Below are 24,003 nucleotides of genomic sequence, written 5' to 3' on the forward strand. Positions count from 1 at the left end.
GGTTGTTTAGACATTTAAAAACAAATAAAAGGAGTTTAAAATTGATTCGATAACGCACAGGGAGCCAGTGAAGGGACACTAAAACGGGGGTGATGTGCTCACGTATACGACTTCTTGAACGGGTGCAGTAGAAAACGGATGGATGGATTGAAATGCATGAGAATGTTTTATTTTTAAGCTAAGATTTATCTGAGAGCCAGACGCAGTCATCAAAAGAGCCACATCTGGCTCGAGAACCATAGGTTCCCTACCCTAGAAAATTGTATCTTTTGTTCTGCCTGTTCAAAAGTCAGCCCACTAATGTTATCCCTCAGGTCTGAACTTGCAGCCTCTCTCTCATGCAGTTGATTTAAGCTTGTGTATTTTGGCAATATTGTTGCATTTGTTTTTTTTTACTCTATGTGGTTGCAGTGTTTTTAATTTGCAGCATTTCCTCATTGCATTTGCTTTACAGTGCTGGATCACTTCAGAGTTAGGAGCTGTTGGTCACATAAATATCACATTGTCAGTGTAAGCTGATTTTTAAGCATATTTTGAAACAAGGCTAAGTGGCATTTACTTACACGAAAACATCCACACATGCCAAGCTGTGAAGGAGGGGGGGGGGGGGGGTCATTTGGGTAGTTGCGGTGGGGGTCTGTGAAGGCTTTTATGCGCTTGATGGAGCCAGCGTGGGGTAAGCGGGGCTGTTGCTGTGAGGCACAGTGTGTGGGACCATTGTGGGGCGGGGAGGTGTTTCACATTTATTAACACTGTAATGGCAGCTCCAGCAAGAGGCGGGGGTGGCTGTCTGGTCGGCGGCTTTGGTTAGTTGAAATTCTCACTGGTAAAGTTTTCAAAACTATGTCAATTTCACACACACACCTCCAGCGGGGTCAATGACAAGGAGAGAGGGAGGACGCCCTGTGTTTGTGTGATCTATGTTAATGGCCATTTGGCTTTGTGGTGCAAGCAAACAGCCATTGACCTGTTCTATACCCCCCCAATGGAACAGCAGTCGTAAAACATTTAAAGCCTTTATGGGCTATTTCATGCTCTTTGATAAGTTTGTTTATTCCACTTCCATTCAGCTCCAGTTTCTAATCTCCTGTTTTCTGTGAATTACCAGGAAGTGGAACACACAGACACACTCACCAAAGTGGAGTTTCACCATGCATGTGTCCAACCACCGGAGGATCAGCGTCATTTAAAAAGATAAACAACGTGGACTTGGGAGTGTTACAAGAAGCCGGCCAGCAGACAGGAACACAAACACAGCGCCCTCAGACATGGCCAGCACCCAGACCAGCTTGAAAACCTCCTTCAAAGACTTGACCTCATTCAAGGGAAGCATGAAGCGTCTGTACAGGGAGCGGCTGGAGGACGCGCCCATCAAGAAGCGAGTGATGGCCGAGATCAACCTGAAACGCCGCAGCCTGGATTCCTTCCACAAGACGGCCAAAGTGAAGCGGGAGTACATCGAGGAGCCGCATCACGACGCCGACCCGGGGGCCGACCCGCACGGAGCATCCTCGGCTAAAGCCCTGGATCTGAGCCCGGGGCTCAAACACACGTTGGCCCAGTTCACTCTGAGCAGCCAGAGCTCCCTGGGGGGCCCGGCCGCCTTTTCAGCGCGCAGCAGCCACGAGCATTCCCACGCTGGCATGCCCCCTCTGCCCTCGCCCCCCGTCCTGGGGGGAGGCCCTCTGCTCGTCCCCTGCGACAGCTCCACCGAGCTCACCCACTCGCTCCTGGAGGGCGAGTCCATCTCCTGCTTCGTGGTGGGGGGCGAGAAGCGCCTCTGCCTGCCCCAGGTGCTCAACTCGGTGCTGCGCGACTTCTCTCTGCAGCAGATCAACACCGTGTGCGACGAGCTCTACGTGTACTGCTCCCGCTGCGACGCCGAGCAGCTGCATATTCTCAAGGTGCTCGGCATCCTGCCCTTTAACGCGCCGTCCTGCGGCCTCATCACGCTGACGGACGCACAGCGGCTGTGTAACGCTCTCCTGCGCCCCGGGGCGACGCTGCCCGCCGACCTCAGCGTCAAGCTGTCGGCGCAGGGCCTGCTGAAGGAGACGGAGGCCGGCTTCCAGGTGGAGCACCAGTGCCTAGGGAAGTGCCAGGGCCTCTTCGTGCCCCAGTTCTACACCCAGCCCGAGGCGCCCTGCATCCAGTGCGTCGAGTGCCACTTGCTCTTTTCCCCGCAGAAGTTTGTCATGCACTCGCACAAGTCGCCTGACAAGAGGACCTGCCATTGGGGCTTTGACTCGGCCAAGTGGCCCTGCTACCTGCAGCTAGCCAGGAAGTACCAGGGCTCGCCCGAAGAGGCCAAGATCAAGCAGCTGCTGGACGAGGTCAAAGAGAAGTTCCACTACCAGCTCAAGAGGTCGCTCGACAAAGTAAGTCACGTCCCTTCTTGCTTGTTTGCGTGTTCCATATCATTCTTTTTCCGGCTTTGGTCCTTTCTTCTTGTGCCGTGTGTACGGTAAACAAGGCCAGGGCACGTTGGGTGTTGTCCTAAACCAGTATTGACCTACCTAGTAGTACTCAGTGTGCTTGTTTTATTTGCGTGAGGTCTGGGACAGGTGGGGACATCTGTCTGACCAGACGAGATTAGGACAGCTGGCCACAGCTGAAGGGGAAGTGGGTCATTTGCCCCCTTGGGTCACCAGGAGGTCAATGCGAAAGTCACTGAACAAAAGGCCAGCATATATAACTGCATACCTGCCAACTACTCCGGTTTTCCCGTAATTAGTACGGTTTTCATCAACCTATTCCGGGTTACGGTTGCAGCGATTAAAAAATACGGTTTTTCATTCAATAAAAATGTTTTGTTTTTTTAAAGTTTTATTCACGAAATCGCGTAACAACAATGACAATCGACACTGCTTCCCGTAACTTCCTATCGAGCCATTCCGAATGCCATGCGCGAGGCTATTTATAGCACCGCTGCCAAGCACGAGGCACCTGTTGCCATTGTTTCCAAACGAGCGAACGATCATGGAATCAGCCGGAGAAAAATCGCAAACGAGTCTTAAACCGAAAAGAAAGCTGCAGTCATTCCGTGAAGAATATTCAAAAGCCTATCCGGGAATAATTATCCGTTCCAAAAAGGGTGAAAACTACGCGAATTGCACCTTGTGCAGACAAGATTTTTCGATCGGACACGGAGGAATTAGCGATGTAAAAGACCACGTCGGGACAAAAAAACACAAGTCTAATGCCGTTGCTAGCGATACAAGTGGAAAACTTTCAACGTAAATTTGGATTTTAGCCACAAAAAGGTAATGACACCAATGTTATCTATTGGAATTGTTTAGTACTGTTATACTGTTAAAAGTGTTTATACTATTTATGCTTTCAAGTCCAAGTTGAAGAAATCTTGTTAAATGTTGACAGCATAACTACCAAAATACAGAAGTATGTCCTTAATATTTTTGCAGTGCTATTTCTGTTGAAAAGTTAAAATGATTACATTAGAGATGTGATGTGCCACTTTTCAAGTGTCTGATGGCTTAAATTAATTTTCATTAATTTTTCATATTTTGAATTCTTTTGAAAGGCTTACAAAAAAACAACATTTGAATTGTAATTCCATGCTATTGACAGGACTATTAATTTTAATGAAGTTAGCTTACCATGTTTACAGTATGATAATTGTGATAGAAATGTGAATTTTAGGCACAGAATATTTTTTACAATTGAACAAGGCAGTAGATTATACAAGCTTGGACAGAAAGTTAATGACACCAATTTTTGTTTTTATGGAATTGTTTAGTACTGTTTTACCATTTGTTTACTGTAAAAAGTGTTTATACTGTTAATACTTTCAATTAACAAATTGAAGTCTTGTGAAAGGTTGACAGGATAACTGGCATTAACTGTCAAAATAATTTCAAACTATTGAAGTTAGCTTACAGAATAAACATGTCAATCAACCCATATGATTTTTGCTGTAATATTTTTGTTTTGAAAAGTCACTGTGACTGATAGAAAAGTGATGGTTTTAGCAACATTTTAACCTGTCTGAATGCTAATAATCATTTTGCGTCGGGGGGCGAAGCCTGAACCCCCCACTGCGGCCCCTGAACCCTGGCTACTAGGTTTTTCTGATTTCAAAAGTTGGCAGGTATGTAACTGTATTTATTAGGGGTGTAACGCTACACAAAAATGTTGGTTCGGTACGTACCTCGGTTTAGAGGCCACGGTTCGGTTCATTTTCGGTACAGTAAGAAAACAACAAAATATACATTTTTTGGTTATTTATTTACCAAATTTGTAAACAATGGCTTTATCCTTTTAACATTGAGAACACTATAATAATTCTGCCCACGTTAATCAACATTAAACTGCCTCAAGTTGTTGCTCAGATTAAATACAATGACAAAACTTTTATTTTACATATAAAAAGTGCAACATTAAACAGTTTCAAGTCAACTCATCATGCTTAATTTATTACAGCATTTGAGAAGCCTGTAGTTGATTTTTATTATGTAATTGTTGTATTTTTATCAACATGTGATAGCAGGGACCCTGGTATAGCTCAGCTGTATTAGAGTAAGTCCACATCGTAGACATGCTGCCTCTGCTCCAGACAATCCCGTGCGTGTTGCTTATGTCATCACAACATCCAGTTTCGCCAGCTCTGTTTCGGTGATCAGTCTTTTTTTCGGCAGCCAAATTTTTGGTGCATCACTAGTCAATAGTGTGCAAATAATAGGATATATGTATATATACTCTGCAAAAACTGAAATCTAAGTAAGATGAAATATGTCAAATAAGGGCGATATTTGCTTATTTTTTGTCTGATAAGATAATTCTTCTCACTAAGCAGATTTTATGTTAGAGTGTTTTACTTGTTTTAAGTGTTTTGGGCCTAAATGATCTCAGTAAGATATTACAGCTTGTTGCTGAGATTTGATGACCTATATTGAGTAAAACATGCTTGAAACTAGAATATCAAGTGTTGCAAAGCTGTGTCATCAACACTCACAAGTATAAAACTACTTTTTTAAAGTAGTCATTTCTTATTTCAAGCATGAAAAAAAATCATGATTTTGACACAATTGTGTCTCATAATTAAAACAGATGACAGCCAAATGGACTTTGCTGTTTTATTTTCAATGAAACAATAGAAAGTTGGTACTCATATAGTAGTACAGTTGGCACAGTACAGTAAACTGACAGTTAATATTTAAACATTTAACATTTCTAACTATTTTGAATAGAAATAGTTCATGCACATTCAGATAAATTCCTCAAAATTACAATTAAAATTTTTTGGCCGGGCTGTATATATGCGCACTAATTGACTGAAAAAGCACACACTTGGCGCGATGATGTCATGTTATCGATGGAAAAATGCATTTTTAGACAATATGATTTGCCTGAGCGGCTAGGAGACCCCGAGAGTAACAAGCGCTTGCCTTGTTGCCTTTCCATTAAGAACAGTAAATTCGTTTTTAGTATAAGTTTGCTGGTTTCAAGAAATGTAATGCCGAGCGCATATCATTATGTCAAGATAATGGCACTAGCATTTACTTCATTTAAGAATATTTTTTCAACATATTGAGCAAAAAAGGTCTTTTTTTTTTTCTACCAAGAAAAGTGCACTTGTTATTAGTGAGAATATACTTATTTTAAGGTATTTTTGGGTTCATTGAGGTTAGCTAATTTTACTTGTTTTGGAAAGTCTTGACAAGCCGAATTTTCTTGTTTTATTGGCAGATAATTTTGCTTAGTTCAAGTAAAATACCTCTCATTTTTGTATTTTTTTTTCTTGTTTTTGAACACTGACTTTTTGCAGTGTATATATACAGCACAGGCCAAACGTTTGGACACACCTTCTCATTTACAACAAAATTGATAGTCCCAACCAATGTTCCCTCTAATTGTTCATGTGTGTGAGCAAACACAAACACTCCCTGAGCATTCAGTGGAGCACATGTGAGCAACATCACACGTGGCAATACCAGCAGCCCACCTGTCTCAAACCAATCTTTTATAATAACACTCAAATGAGAGGAGTCGTTTTCATGAGATTATTTTGTAATATTAGTGATTTGGCCCACTTGTAATGAAAATAAAAGAAAGCCATGGATTAGTATTGTACAATATGTCTGGGTGGGGGTCCTGCTTTGGAAATCATTTGTACCCCTTTCAGAGATCACATCTAGTTCCCCTTAAACATTCTCATGTTGCACAATGAAATGTAAGCATAACAGTAAATTAAGTAGATTAGTAATTAATTTTCTACCACTTGTCCTTAATAATGTTGACAAAAGAATAGAATGATAAATGACACAATATGTTACTGCATATGTCAGCAGACTAATTAGGAGCCTTTGTTTGTTTACTTACTAATAAAAGACAAGTTGTCTTGTATGTTCACTTTTTTATTTAAGGACAAACTTGCAATAAGAAACATATGTTTAATGTACCCTAAGAATTTTTGTTAAAATAAAGCCAATAATGCAATTTTTCGTGGTCCCCTTTATTTAGAAAAGTACCGAAAAGTAGCGCAAAGTACCGAAATAATTTTAGTACCGGTACCAAAATATTGGTATCGTTACAACACTAGTTTGTAGTATCTGGTACTTGACTGTACTGTAATTAGAGACAGTTTGTAGCACCTGGTACTTGACTGTACTCTAATAAGGGATAGTTTAGTACCTGATACTTGACTGTACTCTAATATGGGACACTTTGTATTACCTGGTACTTGACTGTTCTCTAATATGGGACAGTTTGTAGTACCTGGTACTTGACTGTACTCTAATATTGAAACAGTTTGTAGTACCTGGTACTTAAAACTGTACTTTATTATGGGACAGTTTGTAGTACCTGGTACTTGACTGTACTGTAATACGGGACAGTTTGTAGTACCTGGTACTTGACTGTACTGTAATACGGGACAGTTTGTCCCAACCCCATTGATAAAGCAAGAAGTTCCACTAATCAACCCTGATAAGGCACATATGTACCGTATTTTTCGGACTATAAGTTGCAGTTTTTTTCATAGTTTGGCCGGGGGTGCGACTTATACTCAGGAGCGACTTATGCGTGAAATGATTAACACATTAGCGTAAAATATCAATAATTCACGTAAGAGACTAGACGTATAAGATTTCATGGGATTTAGCGATTAGGAGTGACAGATTGTTTGGTAAACGTATAGCATGTTCTATATGTTGTAGTTATTTGAATGACTCTTACCGTAATATGTTACGTTAACATACCAGTTGGTTATTTAAAGTTAAAGTTAAAGTACCAATGATTGTCACACACACACTAGGTGTGGCGAAATTATTTATGCCTCATATAACGTACACTTATTCAGCCTGTTGTTCACTATTCTTGATTTATTTTAAATTGCCTTTCAAATGTCTATTCTTGCTGTTGGCTTTTATCAAATACATTTCCCCAAAATTTTATATGGGATTTTATTGTATTATATGTATAGTACATGTTCCAAAAAGGAAAAAAGCATAAAACACCACCAGAATTAGAGATATTACAAGTCAAAGTGATGAAGCTCATGACTTGGTGTAACTAAACATTACCCTATAAGATGAAGGAAATTGCATTTTATTGATATTTGAGATGTATTCAATGTTTATAAATGAATATTTAAATATACTAAATGTAAAAAAGGGAATAAATATTCAAAATAAGATCATTAAATGAAATCTAGTTTGGTTACAGCAAGGGTGCTCACACTTTTTCTGCAGGCGAGCTACTTTTCAATTGATCAAGTCGTGGAGCTCTACCTCATTCATATATATCATTTATATTTACTTATTTATGAAATATATGTTTTTGTTAACAAGTTAAAGGTGTTTAATGATAATGCAAGCATGTTTAACACATATAGTTAATATTGTTAACAAATTAAAGGTGTTTAATGATAATACAAGTATGTTTAATACATATAGTTAATATTGTTAACAAGTTAAAGGTATTTAAAGATAATGCAAGCATGTTTAACACATATAGTTAATATTGTTAACAAAATAAAGGTGTTTGATGATAATACAAGCATGTTTAATACATATAGTTAATATTGTTAATAAATTAAAGGTGTTTAATGATAATACAAGAATGTTTAATACATATAGTTAATATTAATAAGTTAAAGGTGTTTAAAGATAATACAAGCATGTTTAACACATATAGTTAATATTGTTAATAAATTAAAGGTGTTTAATGATAATACAAGAATGTTTAATACATATAGTTAATATTAATAAGTTAAAGGTGTTTAAAGATAATACAAGCATGTTTAACACATATAGTTAATATTGTTAACAAGTTAAAGGTGTTTAAAGATAATACAAGCATGTTTAACACATATAGATTCCTTTCTTTCATGAAGACAAGAATATAAGTTGGTGTATTACCTGATTCTGATGACTTGCATTGATTGGACAGTGGTGCTGATACGTCCGCATTTTCGAATGGAGGAGGAAAAAAAGTCCTCCTTTCTGTTCAATACCACATGAAAGTGGTTGGTTTTTGGCATCTTATTTGTCCAGCTTCCGTACTCCTTTGTATACACTTTACAAGAAATACATTGTCGGCAAACTCCGTAGCTTGCTAGCTTGTGCACGCCAGCTTTCTGAGACTCGTTTTGTTAGCGCAACTGTGCAGTCGGTCTTTGGAGTTTTGACGACAGGTACGGCGCCAGAGTCTGTTGAAATAAAGTGTTTCTCGCCTTCCAGTCGGTAATTTTACCGAGCTGGCAGCAGCCAGCGTCATCTCAGAAGACCCTCGGGTGCCGTGAATGTCAATCAAGTGACGAAAGTGACGTCATAGTGAAGATTTATGATCGCTCATTTTTAGGACTATTTTTTTAATTCCTGGCTGGTGATCGACTGACACACCCTCCGAGATCGACCGGTAGCTCGCGATCGACGTAATGAGCACCCCTGGGTTACGCCATCATGAGCTCAACACAAGGTTGTAAACGTTTCAACTACAATTCTAAATAAGATGTCAAAAGCAAACTGAAATCAAATACACACAGCTTAAATATTGATCAATACTTATTTAAATTTAGTAATACATAAATATGATGATTTATCAAAATATAAAAGAAATATACCTGAACAGAACGCTCATGATGGTTACACCAAAAAGTAACGCTATGAATTGCGTTTTTCCAAGTTTTTGGGGCATTATTATGCTATTTCCAAGCATCTCCTTTTTATTATCGTTGATTTTAAATGGTCAAACTAATGCATATTATATATGCATGCCCTAGTAAACAAAAAAAAGTCATATTTATTTTGATTGTTACATTTTGAAGTACATTTGTGCAGGTGGGTGCGAATGTACCCATTACCAGAGCTGTACACTTATGTTTTTTTCCTTCTTTATTATGTATTTTCGGCCGGTGCGACTTATACTCCGAAAAATCCGGTAGCTATATATGTGTCAGCCCTCCAGGATACTTCTTCCAGCCACTGACTGCCTAGTGGAGATGCGCGGATAGGCAATTATTTCATCCGCAACCGCATCAGAAAGTCGTCAACCATCCGCCATCCACCCGATGTAACATTTGATCAGAACCGCACCCGCCCGTTGTTATATATATAATATAGACGATGCAAGGCATTAGTGAGGTTATAAAGCTTTTGCCTGTTAAAGAAAGGAGACTGATCCAATGCAGCACAGACATTTGCGTGCCACGCTGTCACGACCCAGACGCACACCAGTGCGCAATCATATGGGAGCCGCGCTGAGCGCACCTCCAAGCGCGTCTCGCTGCCGGCGACGGCCGGGTATGGGCCCGACGCTCCAGCGCCATCCATTTTCAGGGCTAGTTGATTCGGCAGGTGGGTTGTTACACACTCCTTAGCGGGTTCCGACTTCCATGGCCACCGTCCTGCTGTCTATATCAAACAGGGTGAGCCCCACCCCTTTCGTGAGCGCACTGCGCGCGGAGTGACCCCTGTTACGCGCCCCCGGCAACAGGGGTGGCGGGCAGGTAAGCTGCGCGGGCGGAGCGCGCGGAGTGACCCCTGTTACGAGCCCCCGGCCACGGGGGTGGCGGGCAGGTAAGCTGCTTACCTGCTGCGCGTGACGCCGGCCGCGGCGGGGTGTCGGTGCGGTGGTGACCCTGGACGTGCGTCGGGCCCTTCTCGCGGATCGCCTCAGCTACGGCTCCCGGTGGGGCCCTCTCGGGGGAAGGGGCCTCGGTCCCGGACCCCGGCGAGGCGTCCCTTCTCCGCTCCGTAAAAGTGTCCATCTCTTTTTTTTTTTTTTCTTCTGTTGTGGCATATGCAGCAGGTGCCTGCTCGTTTTTCGTATGTGGGTAACAACATTTAACTATGTATATATATTTCCCAATTGGTTTAACTGCCACCCGCCTGAATCTATTTAAAATCTAATTTTTTTTATTTCAACCGCCCGACCCGCGGATAAAATCTAATTTTTTTAAATTTCATCCGCCCGATTGGCGGATAATCCGCGGACTCCGCGGTTGTGCCCGCAAACCGCGCATCTCTACTGCCTAGTAACCACACCAGACTGTTTTAGTTTATTTGTTAAAAGGTTTGGCGTCACGTTCACAAGCGTAGCTGCAGTCAAATCAATCATTTAGCATCACAAAACGCATTTGGACTGAAATGAGCCGAGAGATTTATGTGCGACATCGTGCAACCTTGTGTGCGATGTCTCACGCCAGATAAGGAGACTCCCTGTCTGGTTTGATGGTGATTATTGGAACCTTTTGTTGTTATGTCTTCCCATTTGTATTTCTTCTTCAGACACAATACAGATGTACATGAACCCAGACCCACGACAAATGTTGCTACCCTCGGTGTGTAAAGGTGCACTGTATGACACATCGCCGTCTCACGCCTCAGCAGCCTCTCTGGCGCCGCCGTCTCACCATTTCCAGGTGTCGCCATCCTTCTGTGGAATGTTTAATTTCACATAGTGCTTGATTTCAGCATAACATTCTTCATAAGGGCCAAAGTGGGATGCCATTCCTCACAAAGCGTATGCGTCACTTGTGTGAAAGGTTTTACCAAGCGAGCGTGTGAGAGAGAGAGAGACTGATGAAAGCGTGTGTTTGACTGAACAGGAAGTGAGGCAGACGGACGTGTCTCTCAACCTGAACATCCTCCAGACTTCAGCCGCCTCCGCCGCCGCTCGTGGTCGCCGTGACTCATACTTTCCACATCCCAGTGGATGTTATTAGGAAGCCAGGCAGCTTAAAGTAACATACTTTTTAGGAGAGAGACTTTTTGAGGTTTGGCGTGTGTTGCTTTAACCCTTTCCTTCTTCATTTGGCCTGTTTACAAAGTTTTAGTGTATACTTTTTTTAATCAACACTACTAACAGGGAGGGCTTTCCGGACACTTTCGTCATTGGCTGCCGGTTCAGAGAATTTGGTTGTAAGAAAAAGCAGTTAAAAAAAAGTAGCCCCCAAGCACCAGCCTGATCCCTGCTGTGTAAATAGTCGTTTGCAGACACAACCAACAGTAGACGTCCACAAAGCTATCTGTCTTGTCACTCTGCGTTGCCTTCATGATGGTTTTTGTTTTATGACACTCACAAAACACTTAGTCAGCTATAAGCAGCAAAACTGGAAAGAAAACTACAAGTTTAAAGCCATAGTCTTCTGACGAGTATTAGTTATTTATGCTTTATTTAAATAACTTTTATTTAATTTATTGGATTAATAATTTATTTATTATTATAATATTGTATATGATATAATATTATATTATATTTGCATACCTGCCAACTACTCCGGTTTTCCCGTAATTAGTACGGTTTTCATCAACCTATTCCGGGTTACGGTTGCAGTGATAAAAAATACGGTTTTTCATTAATTAAATTTTTTTTTTTTTTTTTTTAAAGTTTTATTCACGAAATCGCGTAACAACAATGACAATCGACACTGCTTCCCGTAACTTCCTATCGAGCCATTCCGAATGCCATGCGCGAGGCTATTTATAGCACCGCTGCCAAGCACGAGGCACCTGTTGCCATTGTTTCCAAACGAGCGAACGATCATGGAATCAGCCGGAGAAAAATCGCAAACGAGTCTTAAACCGAAAAGAAAACTGCAGTCATTCCGTGAAGAATATTCAAAAGCCCATCCATCCATCCATCCATCCATCCATTTTCTACCGCTTATTCCCTTTGGGGTCGCGGGGGGCGCTGGAGCCTATCTCAGCTACAATCGGGCGGAAGGCGGTGTACACCCTGGACAAGTCGCCACCTCATCGCAGGGCCAACACAGATAGACAGACAACATTCACACTCACATCCACACACTAGGGCCAATTTTAGTGTTGCCAATCAACTTATCCCCAGGTGCATGTCTTTGGAAGTGGGAGGAAGCCGGAGTACCCGGAGGGAACCCACGCAGTCACGGGGAGGACATTCAAACTCCACACAGAAAGATCCCGAGCCCGGGATTGAACCCAAGATCCTCAGGACCTTCGTATTGTGAGGCAGATGCACTAACCCCTCTGCCAAAAGCCTATCCGGGAATAATTATCCGTTCCAAAAAGGGTGAAAACCACGCGAATTGCACCTTGTGCAGACAAGATTTTTCGATCGGACACGGAGGAATTAGCGATGTAAAAGACCACGTTGGGACAAAAAAACACAAGTCTAATGCCGTTGCTAGCGATACAAGTGGAAAACTTTCAACGTTTTTCGTCGCCCAAACAGATTCTTTGGATGTGATAAATGCCGAAGTTTTATTTACGGAGGCAATAATTGAGCATGGACTTCCAATCGCGCTGGCTGATCACATGGGACAGTTATTTCGGAAAATGTTTCCCGACTCGAAAATCGCCAAAAAATATGGATGTGGTCGAACCAAAACATCAAACATTATTCAGTGTCTTGGAACAGAATCCTCAAAAAGTATCGCCGATGTCATGAAGACGGAACCATTTAGCATGTCGACTGACGGCAGCACCGATTATGACGATGTAAAACTGTACCCCATTTGTGTTCGATATTTCAATGACGATATGATAATTGTGATAGAAATGTGAATTTTAGGCACAGAATATTTTTTACAATTGAACAAGGCAGTAGATTATACAAGCTTGGACAGAAAGTTAATAATGACACCAATTTTTTTTTTAATGGAATTGTTTGGTACTGTTTTACCATTTGTTTACTGTAAAAAGTGTTTATACTGTTTATACTTTCAATCAACAAATTGAAGTCTTGTGAAAGGTTGACAGGATAACTAGCATTAACTGTCAAAATAATTCCAAACTATTGAAGTTAGCTTACAGAATAAACATGTCAATCAACCCATATGATTTTTGCTGTAATATTTTTGTTTTGAAAAGTCACTGTGACTGATAGAAAAGTGATGGTTTTAGCAACATTTTAACCTGTCTGAATGCAATCAATCATTTTGCGTCGGGGGGCTTCCCTGAACCCCCCACCAGGACTTTGTCCTGGACCTACCGGGGCCTGCGGCCCCTGGACCCTGGCTACTAGGTTTTTCTGATTTCAAAAGTTGGCAGGTATGTATTCGTTATTATATATATTAATTATATCATCACAAATATTTCTGTTTATTCATATTTTTATGTGGGAATTTTGTCACTTAATTGTTTAAATTAAGTGACAAAATTAAATTCAACTCTATTCCTGAAAAAAGTACCTGTACTGATATGACTAAATGTATGTGTTGTTAAATTATAGGAACTAAATAACATTTGACTCATTACTAGATACAACAATTAAGCTCTTGTGGATCACTTGGACTTTTTCATCCTCTTGAGGTAGTAATAATAATAATAATAGATTTTATTTGTAAAAAGCACTTTACATTGAGTAAACAACCTCAAAGTGCTTCAGTGTATTAAAAAAATAAAAAGATAATAAAAAAAATAAAAATAAATAAAACTAGAACAGCCAAATAGCTAAAATTAATATGCATATATCTAAAAAAAAAAGGCTTTTTTTTTTTTTTTTTTTAAAGAAGGGTTTTTAAGCCTTTTTTAAAAGCATCCACAGTCTGTGGTACCCTCAGGTGGTCAGGGAGAGCGTTCCACAGACTGGGAGCGGCGGAGCAGAAAGCCCGGTCTCCCATTGTTCGTAGCTTTTATCCTCGGAGGTTGGAGGAGGTTAGCCTGTCCGGAGCGGAGGTGTCGTGTGGAGGATTTGGGGGTGAGTAGTTCTTTGAGGTAGAGGGGGGCATTTCCACGGAAGAACTGGCGGGTTAGTAGGGAGACTTTGATTTCAATCCTGAGTGGAACAGGAAGCCAGTGAAGGGATTTGAGAGTTGGTGTGATATGGTACAAGTACATTCTTACTCCATTTTTGTTCATAGTTAGGGCCCGCATGGCCCATTGCATAAGGACTCCCTTTAGTCCTTATGCAATGGGACATAAGGACCTATTGAATTTGTAAGGTTTTATTCTTTATTCTTTATTCTTCCGCCGCCACATTAAACTGTAATTTGACCCACTTAACATGCTTCAAAACTCACCATATTTGACCCACACATCAGGACCTGCGAAAATTGCCTTTTTAAAAAAAAAAAACGAACCACAAAACTCAAAATTGCGCTCTAGCGCCCCCTAGGAAAAAAAAAACTAGACTGCCTGTAACTCCCACTAGGAAGGTCGGAGAGACATGAAACAAAAACCTCTATGTAGGTCTGACTTAGACCTACATTTCATAATAGTACATTCTCGGGCTAAAATCAACAGGAAGTTGGCAATTCCCCCTTCAAGACAAAAAAGTACTAAAAACAGTCACTTTTGCCTCTTTGAGCTGTAATTTGACCCCCTTAACATGCTTCAAAACTCACCAAACTGAACGCACACATCAGGACTGGCAAAAATTGTGATCTAATAAAAAAACCTAACCCCAAATCTCAAAATTGTGCTCTAGCGCAATTTTTTAATGAAACGCACAAAAAACTGCTCCTCGGATGAAAAAACTGACAAAACTGCCTGTAACTCCCACTGGGAAGGTCGGAGAGACATGAAACAAAAACCTCTATGTAGGGCTCACTTAGACCTACATTTCATAAATTGACAACCCCCAGCAAAAATCAATAGGAAGTTTGCTATTCCCCCTTCAAAACAAATTTTTGGTAAAAACCGGTCACCTTCCTTCAAAAACTATCTCCTCTGAGCGCGTTTGTCGTTTCGGCTTCAAACTAACACAGGAGAGAGATTAAACCCTTGTGTATAAAATAACAGAACAGCGTTTTAATACCTGCTCCGGTTTTGATTTTATGACCCTTCAAAGACCCGCTGCGCTGATGCTGCTGCGCTGCTGTTTTTTTAAGATGGCTGCTTAAAAGCAGGAAGCACCAGCGTGCCCACACAATGCAGACAAGGTAGGTACACTAGACAAAAGTATTGGGACACTTATGACTACCACCGGACAAAAGTATTGGGACACTTAGGCCGAAAACTGGACAAAAGTATTGGGACACTTAGGCCGAAAACTGGACAAAAGTATTGGGACACTTAGGCCGAAAACTGGACAAAAGTATTGGGACACTTAGGCCGAAAACTGGACAAAAGTATTGGGACACTTATGACTACCACCGGACAAAAGTATTGGGACACTTAGGCCGAAAACTGGACATAAGTATTGGGACCCTTAGGCCGAAAACTGGACAAAAGTATTGGGACACTTGGGACTACAACTTGACAAAAGTATTGGGACACTTAGGACTACAACTTGCCAAAAGTATTGGGACACTTGGGACTAAAACTGGACAAAAGTATTGGGACACTTAGGACTAGCACTTGCCAAATACGCGGGCCCGACCAACGCTGCTTGCAGCTTTAATTTTGGTTGTTACTCCAAATTAAATCATTATTCCTAAGAGTTTAAAAAAATATATATTTTAATTTAAAATTATTTCACTGGTTAAAAATACATGTAAAAATAATGTTGTTGTAGTTTGAGCCTGTCAGGACGAAAATTACACAATTTAATGTGTTGTGGATCACGGTACAAAAAAGTCCCCACAGACGACCATTATAACTAAAAGAAAATAGCTGTACAGTCATTACACAATATAATCATACATTTTCTCATTTTGGAGAAAAATAATCTATTTTTTTATATTTACTGTTTAGAATTAGATGGGGTTTAAGACCATGCTACCCTGAGCACGATCAATCTGGGAAGCCAACCAGGGTCAAACACCAGGTGCTGTAAGCTGGTGACACGGTGGCCTAGTGGTTAGCATATAAGCTGCCCAGTTAAGAACTGGGTCAAGTCTCTGGACATCTCTGTGTGGAGTTTCCATGGACCCATAAATGTCTTTTTAAATACTTTTGATGATTTCTTTCCCCCCCACAATTACATTTCTGAAGTATGTCCTGAAAGTTCTTTTTGGATTCTGATTGATTGAGCATTTTGGCACATCTTTCCAGGATTTTTTTCCTCTGCCGGGACTAAGCGGGGCTTGATCGATTTGTGGTGAGACTAAGAAAATAATCAATAGTGCAATTAATATAAGGCCTATCTATAGGCTACAAAGTTCAGCTGCATTGCCGCAACAAAAAGTGCATCAGGTTGTGTCAAATGATTCAGCTCACGCTTCAGAAATAAAATGAATAATTACATTAACAACACAGGCTGGAGTGTACACGCACAATTAAAATGCACACACACATGGAGGCATTGTGGAGTTATATATATGTATATATATATATATATATATATATATATATATATGTATATATACAGTGTTTCCCACACATTCATTTATTTGTGGCAGCCCCCCACGAAAGAATTACTACGTCCGCCACAAATGGATTTTTTGGCTTTTGACTCGCTCGACCGCTCATAAAAGCAATGGGACTGTCTGTGAATGTTGCTTGTAGTTACAACTCCGGTGCAGTAGGTGGCGGTAGCCTACTATGCATTGTAACTCCGCCAATAGCACTTAATTCACCTGGTGGGCCAGAAGAAGACGACAACGACGAAGTAAAAGAAGAACGGACCGACCGGATCAAAATACGAGGGTAATATAAGTTATAGGTAGATAGGTTATAGCTGCATCGCTCGCGGCTCGTCATATATTTGACGTTAATCCGCGATTCCACCGAGCGTTTCACTGACGGTGAGCAGCCTGACGCTGCTTCATTAACACCGCCGCTGTTTGACTCGGGGTCCGGGGCAGACGCACGTAGTAACAGTCACCTGTTTTCATACCGACGAGCTAACGTGTTCAGGTTATAACCCTGTTGTCAATAAACACACGTGGACTGAAGCTAAATTGTCCACTGTCCACTGCAGCATGTGAATGCAATGAAAAGAATAAAATCTGAGCCAACCAGCTGTTAAAATGTTGTCCAGGTTAATGTTTTGGCCATTAAAGGCCCTTCATTTCAAGATTTCAACTGTGATCGGGCTTTAAACAGGTGGCTGACCTGTTCAGATGGGTGTAACTGCTACTGGTCAAATAATGTGAAATAGCATTTAATTTTACATGTATGCAATGCCATTTAAATGTAATTATAGATAATAATAATAATAAATACTGTGTAGTGTTGTAAATAGTCAACGGGAAGGATTTTAGTAAGATATAAGCCATGAGCACTACACAGCCAGAAAAAAACCTAGGCAGGACAAGTAAAAATATTCGGGCAAGTAGATTTGAGAAGTCGGGCAAGTAGAAAAAAACCTTAACGTTGAACCCTGCATGTGTTGAGCTGCTGCCGCTTAAGGTTAGACGGCACTGTACATAGAGCGGTTCTGCTCGTTAGTAATAAATTCTAATGTTGGATGTTCACTCCTTCACACAGATGAGTATAGAAAAATATTTTCAACGGCCGAAAAAGGCTCGACTTGGAGAGGAGGTAGGCCTACAGTCCGGACCACAGGTGCGACCTGTTCAGCAGCAGCAGGAGGAGGAGGTTGACTGACTGTGGCAGGACACCTCTGCCTCTGTTTCACTTCATGTTGCTGGTAAATAATATGGTTGTAGTAGTAGGCTAAAGTTAAAATATTTAGTATTCACTAATTAAAGGGGCAGAGCTTTAAGAGACATTTTAGCTTTTATATTTTATAAGATATAATTTTTGTAAGAACCACAATTAATAAATATATTTCAGTGAATCACTAATTGTTCAAATCTGTATATAAATATGTACATAAAGTGTTGTAATTATATTCCAACTCCGCGTTCTTCTTGGTCATCGCCGCTGCCGCCGCCACCCCTTGACCACACCACCACAAATAGATGCCTGTCCTGTGGGAAACACTGATATATATATATATCTCCACAATGCCTCCATGGTTTTATTCCATATTTTTGGGACTTTTGCACATTACAAATACACAACAAGTAGACAGAGAGGTAAGAAAAGTTGGTTTTGCATAATAGGGCCCTAAAAAGCTGGGGGCTCAACTGGGATTAAACAGTTTTCTGACAGGGCTATAGCTGACCCCAGCACCCGTCCCTGACTTCCAGCGACAAAAAGACGCTGTGCACTGAAACTTTCTCAGCCGCAGCGAGCAACTTTTTCAGCGAACTTGTTTTGCAGGCTGGCTGAGAGTCAGAAGTGTCAGACGGAGAGAACAGCCCTCCTCTGTCTGGCCCGCCTGACAGAATGGCTGCGGCACAGACGGCAGACAGCTGCATCTCTCTCTGTTTGCTATTTGGAACGCGATGACTTCATTACTGCGCACTGACGCAGCTGCACTGGCTGGCTCGTCTCCTGGGCTGTCTGTTGCCTTGGCCGCTCATTGTCTAATTGGATTCTGGCCGCTCACTTCTCTCTTGTCTATCTATGGCACATTTTGGCCCGCTTGTTATCTATCCCAGACATTTTAGATAGTCAATAACCCGCAGCTCCCAATCAGCCGACAAGCAGGCAAATGACTCGATACAGTCGATGGTTACATAAGCAGTAGGGCCGCTGGGGTGGGTCTGCAAGGCACTACGGCTATCGATTGGGTCTCCGACCTTGATGGATGTGGTGAGTCGCCAGGCAACACGGACGCATGAATAGAAGAGGAAGTGGGTCGGGGGAGGAAACAGTGTAGTGAAAAAAAGAAAAGCCTCAGTCATGGGGTGGGGGGGTTTGCGGGCTATCACAATTACATAACTTTCCATGTGCAACAAATCACATTAACCTCAGAGCTACCTTCCTGGTTTGTTCTCCCCAGACAGCCTGCCAGACAAGTGTGGTCAAAACAGACCGAAGGGCGGGGTACGAAGTGAAGCCACAGGCTAGTCTTTTCTCGGTTAAAAATTAACCTCTCTGAGAGACCACTTAGACATACTGGAACAACCCCCTCGTCTGGCCAATCGCACGCCGGCTCGCTGTGTGCATATTTTAACGTACATTTTTCTCGATTTTCACAAAGAACAATTATCCATTTATGCAGCATACACAGCAGCTTCTTTGAACAATCTGCGAGCCCACCCTTCCCTGCCCGCGTACAACAAGCCCAGCCTGTGTTTGCCCCCTTCTTGTAAAGGGCTGGCTAGGGGGCCCCAGCAAGGTGGGAGGTGGGGGGCCTCTGGTGTGTCACCATCAGGTCAGCACCATGCAGGCCACTGGAGAAAACACCAGTGGCCTTCAGTTAGTTTTGACATTCATTGGCCAGCCATATTTAAAGTGTACCCTTGGCCAGAGGTGGGTAGTAACGCGCTACATTTACTCCGTTACATCTACTTGAGTGACTTTTGGGATAAATTGTACTTCTAAGAGTAGTTTTAATGCAACATACTTTTACTTTTACTTGAGTATATTTATAGAGAAGAAACGCTACTTTTATCTACATTCAGCTCGCTACTCGCTACTAATTTTTATCGATCTGTTAATGCACGCTTTGTTTGTTTTGGTCTGTCAGACAGACCTTCATAGTGCCTGCGTTTCAACAAATACAGTCACTGGTGACGTTCACTCCGTTCCACCAATCAGATGCAGTCACTGGTGACGTTGGACCAATCAAACAGAGACAGGTGGTCACATGACCTGACTTAAACAAGTTGAAAAACTTATTGGGGTGTTACCATTTAGTGGTCAATTGTACGGAATATGTACTGTACTGTGCAATCTACTAATACAAGTTCCAATCAATCAATCAAAAGTGTGAAGGAAAAAAGACCATTTTTTATTTCAACCGTACAACCCGTCAAAAGCCTAAAGACTGACTGCACAGTTCCTGTCTTCACAATAAAAGTGCCGCTCCATCGCGCCTGCGCTTTCAAAATAAGAGTCTCCGAAAGCCTGCGCAAACAAGCTAGCAAGCTACGGAGTTTGCCGCCAATGTATTTCTTGTAAAGTGTATAAAAACGAATATGGAAGCTGGACATATGAGATGCCAAAAACCAACCACTTTCATGTGGTATTAGACAGAAAGGAGGAACTTTTTTTCTCCTCCATTTGAAAACGTGGACGTTTGTCATCACTACTGTCTGATTCCATTCAATGCAAGTCATCAGAATCAGGTAAAACACCAACTTATATTCTTGTCTTCATGAAAGAAAGGAATCTATATGTGTTAAACATGCTTGTATATTCATTAAAACACTGTTAACATGTAAACAAAAACGGCAAAAAAAAAAAATATACTGTATATATCAATGTATGTGTGTATATATATATATATATATATATATATATATATATGTGTGTGTGTATATATGTGTGTGTGCATATATATATATATATATATATATATATATATATATATATATATATATATATATATGATATGTGTGTGTGTATGTTACTCATCAGTTACTCAGTACTTGAGTAGTTTTTTTACAACATACTTTTTACTTTTACTCAAGTAAATATTTGGGTGACTACTCCTTACTTTTACTTGAGTAATACATCTCTAAAGTAACAGTACTCTTACTTGAGTACAATTTCTGGCTACTCTACCCACCTCTGCCCTTGGCTCGCCCAAAGAGGAAGACTATAATGTCATGGTTCTGTCCCGATAGAGTGGAGCCTTCGCCACGGCCTCGTAGACTAAACAAAGTGACTAAACCCCTCCCAGCTCAAATGTCCTGCGGGCTTTAAAATAGCCTGTGTGCCTTTTCAACATGCTGCCAGGATTAGAAAAGAAGTGTCACTTAATTGGCGCAGAGTTCAGAGTTCTGGTTTGTCTCAGACCCGAGACGGAAAAATAATGAGGCGTCTCTGTATTAATTAATTGATCTGTGGACGAGAACGTTAACAGTCCGCTGTCTGGTCTCCCTGGGAGACGGAAGAGCAGGTTGTCTTTAATCGAGAGCGAATGTGTTTGCATTTGAAAGACTCCTCGTGCGTGTGTGTGTGCGCGTACGTGTGTGTGTGTGTGTGTGTGTGTGTGTTGACTTCCCCCGGGCGGCAGCAGTGCTGATTAATGAAGATAGAAATGCAAAGACCAGACACTTCTCCATAGGCGCACGCATACAGAATGTGCGCCCAGCATATAGGCACTTAAGATGTCATACACCCTATAGTCTTGCAGACAGGAGGATGAGCATAAGATATCAAAGTTATCCACAAGTCGTAAAAGCGCAGCCACACACTGATCAATTATGCATGTTGCAAACCGCCGAGAATCAAGGAGAGAACTGTATGCCATTTTATGGGGAATCCCCAATCCTTTCACTTATTACTTTTGTTTATTCGCATGCTTCCTAATTGCCTGCTAACAGCACTGGCTTGCCAATAAGGGGAAACGCAGCTAAATCAAGTTTTGACCTTTTTGCAGCTTCACCTTTACTCCACTACCATCAAAAACATTTGCTTCCCTCCTCGTGCCGTCGCTTCCACTGCCTGTAAATCCTTATCACAATGACGTTGCTTAGAATAGTGTTTTTCAACCACTGTGCCGCGACCGTGAAATACAGTCTGGTGTGCCGTGGGAGATGATCTAATTTCACCTATTTGGGGTAAAAATATTGTTTGCAAACCAGTAATTATAGTCTGCAAATGATGTGTTGTTGTTGAGTGTCTGTGCTGTCTAGAGCTCGGCAGAGTAACCGTGTAATACTCTTTCCATATCAGTAGGTGGCAGCAGGTAGCTAATTGCTTTGTAGATGTCGGGAGGCAGCGTGGAGGTAAAAAGGTATCTAATGCTTAAACCAAAAATAAACAAAAGGCAAATGCCGCTAAGAAAAGGCATTGAAGCTTAGGGATGGCTATGCAAAATGAAGCTCAAACTGAACTGGCTGCAAAGTATACAAAAACAGAATGCTGGACGACAGCAAAGACTTACAGCATGTGGAGCAGCAGATGGCGTCCACAAAGTACATCCATACATGACATGACAATCAACAACAAAATAGGAGCGCAAGACAAGAACTAAAACACTACACACAGGAAAACAGCAAATAAATCAGGGCTTGATGTGACAGGTCATGACAGTACACCCGTATTTTCCGCACTATAAGCCGCGCCTAAAAACCACAAATTTTCTCAAAAGCTGACAGTGCGGCTTATAACCCGGTGCGCCTTATATATGGATTAATATTAATATTCATTTTCATAAAGTTTAGGTCTCGCAACTACGGTAAACAGCCGCCATCTTTTTTCCCAGTAGAAGAGGAAGCGCTTCTTCTTCTATGGTAAGCAACCGCCAAGGTAAGCACCCGCCCCCATAGAAGAGGAAGCGCTTCTTCTTCTACTGTAAGCAACCACCCGCCCCCGTAGAAGAAGAAGCCCCCGGATATTGCGTTTCATTTCATTTGTGTGTTTACATCATTCTGTAAAGACCACAAAATGGCTCCTACTAAGCGACAGGTTTCCGGTTCATGAAAAGACGCAATCTCTCCATCCGCACACGGACTACTATTTCACAGCAACTGCCTAAAGACTTTCAAGAAAAGCTGGCTACTTTCCGTGCATATTGTAAAAACAAGATAGCTGAAAAAAAGATCCGGCCAGAGAACATTATCAACATGGACGAGGTTCCACTGACTTTTGATATTCCTGTGAACCGCACTGTGGATACAACGGGAGCACGTACGGTGAATATTCGCACCACAGGGAATGAGAAGTCGTCCTTCACTGTGGTTCTAGCTTGCCATGCTAATGGCCAGAAACTTCCACCCATGGTGATATTCAAAAGGAAGACCTTGCCAAAAGAGACCTTTCCAGCCGGCGTCATCATAAAAGCTAACTCGAAGGGATGGATGGATGAAGAAAAGATGAGCGAGTGGTTAAGGGAAGTTTACGCGAAGAGGCCGGGTGGCTTTTTTCACGCAGCTCCGTCCATGTTGATATACGACTCCATGCGCGCCCACATCACGCTGGTTTTTAATATATTATTAAAGTTTGACTGACCTATCTGACTGTTTTTTTGACATTCCCTTTAGCGCAGTTAGATGCGGCTTATAACACGGGGCGGCTTATAGGTGGACAAAGTTTTGAAATATGCCGTTCATTGAAGGCGCGGCTTATAACCCAGGGCGGCTTATGGTGCGGAAAATACGGTACTTTGAGACAAGAGCTATATTGATGCATTGCTTTGTAGATGTCGGAAACAGCGGGAGGCAGCGTGCAGGTATAAAGGTGTCTAATGCTTAAACCAAAAATAAACAAAAGGTGAGTGCCCCTAAGAAAAGGCATTGAAGCTTAGGGAAGGCTATGCAGAACAAAACTAAAACTGAACTGGCTGCAAAGTAAACAAAAACAGAATGCTGGACGACAGCAAAGACTTACTGTGGAGCAAAGATGGCATCCATAGAGTACATCCGAACATGACATGACAATCAACAATGTCCCCACAAAAAAGGATAAAAACAACTGAAATCTTCTTGATTTCTAAAACAAAGTAGATGCAGGAAAATATCGCTCAATGGAAGACATGAAACTGCTACAGGAAAATACCAAAAAAAAGCGAAAAAGCCACCAAAAAAGACAAGAAGTAAAACACTTCACACAGGAAAACAGCAATAAAGTCCAAATAAGTCAGGGTGTGATGTGACAGGTGGTGACAGCACACCTACTTTGAGACAAGAGCTATATTGATGCATGCTTATTTATGGTTTAAAGTAATATCCATCAATTGCGACGACGTCTTTTTACTTTTTTCAACGCAAAA

At 41.5% G+C, this 24,003-nt stretch overlaps 1 protein-coding gene across 1 annotated transcript in view; it reads left to right on the forward strand.

Annotated features, from left to right (window-relative positions):
* Window positions 1-744: 744 nt before the first annotated feature.
* Window positions 745-24,003, forward strand: part of skila (SKI-like proto-oncogene a) — a 114,796-nt gene continuing 91,537 nt past the window's right edge. The window contains exon 1 of the mRNA XM_061978796.2: window positions 745-2,378. Within this exon, the coding sequence (XP_061834780.1) occupies window positions 1,269-2,378 (1,110 nt within the window). The 5' untranslated portion in view covers window positions 745-1,268. The remainder of the gene's footprint in view (window positions 2,379-24,003) is intronic.

The sequence above is a fragment of the Nerophis lumbriciformis genome, linkage group LG19, assembly GCF_033978685.3.
Source record: "Nerophis lumbriciformis linkage group LG19, RoL_Nlum_v2.1, whole genome shotgun sequence".
Classification (NCBI taxonomy): domain Eukaryota; kingdom Metazoa; phylum Chordata; class Actinopteri; order Syngnathiformes; family Syngnathidae; genus Nerophis; species Nerophis lumbriciformis.